The 7,134-nt window shown below is 33.4% G+C and overlaps 1 protein-coding gene across 6 annotated transcripts; it reads left to right on the top strand.

The window, feature by feature from the left end:
- LOC107614381 (ferrochelatase-2, chloroplastic-like) lies at positions 3,203-6,389 on the top strand. Of its 6 annotated transcripts, none has more exons than XR_001614410.2 (6): positions 3,203-3,400; positions 3,659-3,899; positions 4,533-4,580; positions 4,679-4,779; positions 4,899-5,002; positions 6,045-6,389. XR_001614410.2 is itself a non-coding variant. In XM_021109559.1 (5 exons), exons 2-5 carry the CDS (start codon positions 3,852-3,854, stop codon positions 4,969-4,971), a joined length of 225 nt encoding a protein of 74 aa, XP_020965218.1. In that variant the 5' UTR covers positions 3,203-3,400; positions 3,659-3,851; the 3' UTR covers positions 4,972-5,633. The 6 variants fall into 6 exon arrangements, 3 of the variants coding, with proteins under 3 accessions (XP_020965218.1, XP_016172077.1, XP_020965217.1); XR_002352669.1 differs by having other exon boundaries at positions 4,899-5,006; XR_002352668.1 differs by having other exon boundaries at positions 4,899-5,149.

Here is a 7,134-nt window from a genome sequence, read left to right as displayed (position 1 = left end):
TGTGTTCATGTAGGATGTTTTGGTAGTATCCTAAATGACTTACTTCTGTTGGTTATTTTGCTTATTTAATTACTTGCTTGTGCTGATTATGTTCATTTAGTTAATAAAATAACATTTTTTTCATTTATTTCTTGTGTATGCAGAATAGAGAACGGGGAGATCACTAAAAGAAAAAGAATAATTACCATAGGCCAAAAAATTATGAAACAGAAAAGTCCAATTTTTTTTTGTAATTTCTCCTTTATATCCATGTTATATTGTCTAGTTAGTATGCTTCATGTATGTTTTTCTCTTCAAAATCTAATGTGACTCTAAATAGAATAATGAAGAATCATCAAGGGCTGAAGTTTTCACAGCAACTCGTACAAGTAAAAATGGAAAAGAAATTGATGCTAAAACATAAACAACAATCGTGAGTTTTGTATTTGTATTTGGAATTGTACAATATAAATGCTAAATTGATTTGTATTTATATTAAGTTAATGTGACTTTGTATTTTTTGTTGCTGTCACTTTTGGTAGAATAAACTTCAAAACCGCATAGAGGCAGGAAAAAATCATGAGGATACATTTGTAGCAGTGCTAGAAAAGGACCAATTAGGTCGAGTTCGTTGTTATGGGACTTCGATTAGAAGAAGCTCTCTTAAAAAGGATGAGGAGATTCGCCACGTCAAACTTGAATACAATGACAAGGTCTTATCATTAGAGAAGAAGATAGACAGTGTTTGTGGTCTATTAAAGGTGATGTTGCACCAAATCAGCCCTAGAATGAGTGACAAAGAGGTAGCAGCCTTAGTGCAAGCTGCCCAAATTTCTCTTTTGGGGCTCCTCCGAATCAACTCACATTCCACCAACCGATAATGTAAGTTACTATCTTCTTCGTATTATTGTCATACAGAGATGCTGATAAAAAAAAAGAGAAATAGGTGGTCGCTGCCTTGTTCTAGATTATAGAATTTCATTTTTCATATTGAACTTTTGTTGCTGGCTGAATATGCATTATTGGTTGTTGAATTTTCTTGAAGTGTACTGTTGATTTTTCTTTGTTACTTGATTTTGTTAGCAATCAGTTAATTATTAGTTAGTGGTGTTTATGCATTGTGTGGTAAAATCTGTGTCTAAGCAAAATATGTTGCATTATTGTAATAAGGGTCCTTAGAATAGTAAGTAGCCCAATGCCCAGAAAATATGTTGCATTCTCTTGTTTCTTCTTCTATGTTCCCATATAAATGTGGTTTGTTTATGATTCTGATTAGAGGAAAGAGCACCACAGTCAGGGACGGATCTAAGAATTTAGTAGAGGAGGGGCCAAAAATTAAAATATTATATAATCATAATTAATATTTTTTTTATTAAAAAAATACTAATAAATTCTTGTTACATAAAAAATTTATCTTAGTTCTTATATTTTCTTTTTATTTTGGATTAAGTTGGGGGAGGGGGCAAGACCTATGCTTCCCCCGCCCCTCCCCTTGGATCCGTCCCTAACCACAGTTGCAACAAGCAAAGAGATTGGTAGTTGAAAAATATTTTTTGATAAGTACTTGCAACTGAATATCTCCTTTGCATCAAACTTCATTGCTTTAATTCGGTGTGAATTTAGATTTACTTTGAATTTCAGTATATGGTTGTGACTATGTATAGCATTGAAAACTAGTGTCCTCTAATGTCTTGAGCTTTGAATTATCATGCAACGAACTTGCCCAAAAAAAATTATATAAAATGCCTATATATTATATGCTAGTAACACAGCACAGCCCCCTCTTTCTTTGAGAGTAATTTAACCACTATAAAATACAAATCAATAGTTTAGGTTGTCTTAATCTAACGAATATTATGAATCATGTGCTTAGATTAATGAAGCTGGTGAATAAAAAAGATGTGAAAACAGGGTGTGCCACATTTTTTATATGACAGTTGAAAGGTCTAAATATACATTTATATATATGTTCTTAGATTCCTCTATCCAAGTGGGTGCTATCTTTTTTAGTTAATTATTGATGAATTACATGCTCTCTTCCACCCCCACCCCCCTTCTCTAAACATTTATATATGCTTCAATTATGTACTTGCCAAATGCTAATAACTTTATTGCGGGACCTAATTAAAATCGTCTTGCCATTTTTATTCTTAATCAATTTGGATTTGAAATTGGATTTGTATTATTAATTAGCCTTTATAACATGCACTAACACAATAATATTTAAAATTGTGTAAGACAGTGGTAAAAATAATAGAGTTCATAGTAAATGATCACACTAATCATGAAGTTTGATATTTTGTAACTAAGTATGTAAAAGAAATAGATATGTGACACTTGTTGGAATTATAATTCATCTATTTAGTACTTTGTAATCAAAGTCTACTTTTTTGGTGATAAGTATATATATATATTGGATTTGTTGATATATACATAGTTCTTTTTGGTCTATGATTTTAAAATTATATATGAATTTTGCAAGAAATATTAGGAAGATTAATGAAAAAAGAGTATTTGTGAGCTAACTTATGGCCACGCTTAAAAATCGTGGCTATATCGTACAATTGTGCTTAACAGTCACGCTTAATAAATGTGGCCATAACTTGGAAACTGGCACCACTACAAGAAAAAAGGCCTATCGGCACCCTTTTTTCTTGCCACGCTTTAAAAGTGTGGCCAAAAGTGATTAATGGCCACGCTTTTATGAGAGTAGCCATTGATTTGTGATTCGGCCATGCTTTTCTTTGGCACGCTTCAAAAGCGTGGCCATAGAGAGATTTTGGCACGTTTTTATAAAGATGGCCACTGATTTATGATTTGACTACCCTTTTTTTTGTCATGCTTCAAAAGCGTGCCCATAAAGAGAAACAGGTACGCTTTTAAAGCGTGGCTAGTTTGTCAAGATACGGGGCACATTTTTAAAGCGTGCCTATAAACTCTAATTATTTGGGACCCTAAAAAAGCGTGACGATAGGATTCCCACTTAATTTAATTTCTCACTCAAACACTTAATTTCTTTATCAGAACACTCAAAACAGCCCTAACTTAGAAGTGAGAACCCAAACCCTCGAATCCTCTCCATTACTCAACTAAGAACCCTAAACTTTCGCAGCTCTCTCTCAGTTCACAGCCCTCTCAGGTCTCAGCTCGCAGCCCTCTTCATCACTGAGAAGTGAGAATCCATCGTCATCTTTCAGGTCGTAGCCCGCTCTCAACTACCAAATTTTTTAAGAGTTTGCTTAATTCATTTTTTAGGTTTCATGGGGAGAATCAAGTATGATTCAAGCTGAAAGGTTATTTTCCTGAACCCAAAGAACAAGGAAATGTTGCTGGAGAACTTCAAAGAACAGCTTGCTTTGTCTGTGAGAAGCATCCAGTAGAGCTATGCAATATTCTGGTCTACTTCATCTACCCAACCCGGGTACTAACTTCTAACTAACTGTTTCCTTGAATTTCAGTTCTGTTTTGTGATTTTTTTTTCATTTTCTGTTTCTTGAATATGTGTTGTTTGTGAAAATACCTCAATGGACTTCATATGACGAGATACATCATGACTTGTTTCTTCTTCTTCTTCTCTAATATGAACAACTCAATACAATGGCTTCTTAGACAACACCACAATTCAATAATACTACTATTCAAAATCAATTTCTTTCTATTCATGGTGCCCATTTAGCAGGGTGTTGAGTTGGGGGGAAGGATATTACGATGGAGACATTAAGACAAGGAGTGGAACTCAATTTTGATCAGATAGGGTTACAGCGGAGTGAGCAGCTTCGGGAGTTATACAAGTCCCTCAAAGCTGTAGAAGCCAGCCCTCAAACCAAAAGGCGTTCAGCAGCACTGTCTCCGGAGGATCTCACAGATACAGAATGGTACTATTTGGTTCGCATGTCCTTTGTATTCAACATTGGCTAAGGGTAATAATAGTGACACTAATAAATCTTCTCTTTATATGTTTCTTCTTTGTCCTGTTTGCTTTGTATCCTTTTTGAAGTGAAGAGGCAAGTTGGGATGTGGTAATTACTTGCCATAGTAAGAGTCTAAGTTTCTGTTTTTCTTTAGAATGTATCATGTTATTAACTGTTATGTGTAAACATAATATCATTTGCTTCTTTTAAATTGGAAATTTAGTTCTCTATATTATAAAGGCATACTTTTATTCTGATTATATCAAATAATTGCAAGCTGAAGTTGTTATTGTAAATTTCATCCCATTGTCTCTATTTCCCCCTTTTATTTATTATTTGATCACAGAATATAGTCAGATGAGTTACTTTCACAACCCTGGAATAGCTGTAGAATATCTATGATATGGTTCCTGTATACCTTTTTCTCAAACACTCAAATAACCTAATATTTGCAAAAGCCCCATATACACTATATCAATACTTTTACTTCTGCTTCTACTTAATGGAGCACCTCATATCAATACTTTTACTTCTGCTTCTACTTAATGGAGCACCTCATATCAATACTTTTACTTCTGCTTCTACTTACTGCTATTATTATTTTTATCAGTGCACAAAGTGATGGTAAATCTGATTATGCAGGAGTTGAAAGCTAGAGGAATTAACAATAAGCACACTCTTGCTTATCAGGTTAGTTTGGACCTCATTAACTTGCTTTTTAATTGCTGAATTGTTGGCTTACCTTTTAGAGCCTCTGTTTCTTATGGAATTGTTGGATGAATTTCCAGAGTCGAGTGGGCCTGGTACAGTGGTTGAAACCATATACAGATGAAACTCTCGTTGAGCTTGGTCAGAAAGGTGTGAGGAGTCTTTTAGCTGTTCCAGTGAGGTACATTATTTTTGGACTTTTACCCGGTTTTAAATTTTAATTGTGTTTTGCATTAGACACTGTTGAAAGTTGTGAAATAGCCTTAAGAGTAAAAGACACTCCTCCTCCTTGTATCTCAGCTTTGTGAGTGAGCACATAGAGACCCTTGAAGAAATTGACATGGAGTACAGGGAGTTTGGACGGTGCATGTGATCAAGTGGGGGTAATGTGTGACAGTGTGAGCGTAGGTCCCTCTCCAATTCCACCAACCCTTTGCTTTGGTTTTTGGTTCATTAAATACAAACCAGTAAAACCACGCAATCCAAAAGGAAACAAACACATGTTTTTGGCTTTCATTTGATTCCTTTTCAACTCAAATCCCCAACGTTACGTAGGAATTTCTCCCTTTGACATATTAATTATACTTATGCCATTTTATTCTTATTTTTTATTTTTGCTTGCTCACATCCAGTAATTGAATATTTGGTCGACCTTCCTTGCTTATCTTATCTATTTCATGGATTACTTGAAAATTTCGGAATTAAAATCAATATTTCTAGTGGCCTACATTTAATTTTCCAATGCACTGACATCATTGCTTGCAGCTTGTTATCTTTAGTCGTGTTATCCTTAAGTCATTGCTTAAGTAGAAAAAAGATATTCTATTATTATAATATTAATAATTAATAGTTCTATTACTAGTTCTATTACTAATGTACGAGTATATGCATGCATTAAGGATGGTTCTGAATCGGTAATGATGTGCTTGAGGTGTTGTGTCAACAGCAGAGTAATATGGATATCTCAAAACAGCTTGTCTCTAATGAATATAGATCGTATCTAATATTTCATTATTGTTTATAGGTTTCTGATTATATTTTACAAACTGGTCATAATGTAGTATCTGATCAGTTTCTACATTATATATATTTATATATAAATATATTTTACAAACTGTTTATAGGTGATTTATAGTATCTGATCTATATGAAATTTGGAACTTGTAATGCTATACGCTAGGCAATTATTTGACTTCAAAGAGTAATTTTGTTTTTCTCAAGAGTATAAATGGATCAAACATTGTTTTGTTTTAGCTTTATGCAATTTATGCATCCTTACTGAGACTTTATGCAATTTAAGGTATAACAGCATTTTCAAGCTGATAGTTACAATACAAAACTGCATTATGTTTTGTGTAGTTGTGCTTAGACTTTTTGAAATCATTATTAAATGAAGATAAAATGGTTGAGTGTGTTTTCATGGCATTTCTTTTAAACTTGTTGCAGGTAAGAAGAACGGGAAGTAAAGAAACTGCATTGATATTCATGCATGAAGAATATAAAATCCTCAAGCGCTACAAAAATTATAGAAGTTCTTCTAAGAGGGCTATCTCCTTTTTCTAAAGCACAATGGTGTGAGCTACAAGATTCAGCAGCATGAGTTTTTGCCATTATGTTTGGATTATTGATATTTAGTTTTTAATTTTTTTTATTTTTTACACAAAAATGACAAAGAGATAGAATAAGTTAATAACTTTTAATAAGTTTTATATGTATTGATATTTTTTAGCCCAATGTATTTTATAACTACTTTGGTTTGAATTTTATTAATGTAATACTAATTTTTATTAATTAATTTTTTTAAATGATATTCACATATTTTTGTCAATGTTTTTTTATTATTTTTGGAGTGCATTAGAGTATGGGTAAAAGCATATGCCAGATTTTCTTTTTTGATGATAGGGATATAGGCACGCTTTAAAAGCGTGGCAATAGGATCATGTTTCTTCACTATTGGCACGCTTCAAAAGCGATATCATATCTTTTACTATTGGCACGTTTTAAAAGCGTAGCCATATCTTTCACTTTTCGGTACGCTTTTAAAGCGTGCACGCTTTAAAAGTATAGCCATATCCTCATCTATTGGTACGCTTTGTAAGCATAGCCGTATCTTCTTGTCATCAACAGCCACGTTTACCAAGCGTAGCCATATATTACCCTATTGGCACACTTAAAAAGTGGAGCCATATCTACCCCTATCGGCTCGCTTTAGAAGCGTAGCCAAAACAAACCTTCTAGGCACGCTTCAAAAGCATGGCTATATGTACACTTTTTGGTATGCTTTTAAAGCGTAGCTATAGAGTTATACATACGGCCACGCTTTTAAGCGTGGCAATAGATGAAAGCGTGGATAAAAAGAAAACATGCCAATAGATCGACAAAAAGCGTGACAAAAAACTATCAGCACGCTTTTTCACACTTTTTTAGCACGCTTTAAAAGCATGGCAAAAAGCTTATTTTTTTGTAGTAACTCTGTCGATAAAAAAGCTCATTTGTCTTTTTAATATTTTTTTATATAATAAATTAATATAATACA

This window comes from Arachis ipaensis, chromosome B08 (assembly GCF_000816755.2).
Source record: "Arachis ipaensis cultivar K30076 chromosome B08, Araip1.1, whole genome shotgun sequence".
NCBI lineage: Eukaryota > Viridiplantae > Streptophyta > Magnoliopsida > Fabales > Fabaceae > Arachis > Arachis ipaensis.
Note: the sequence above shows the minus strand (reverse complement) of the source record. Positions and strands in the feature narration are given on the sequence as shown.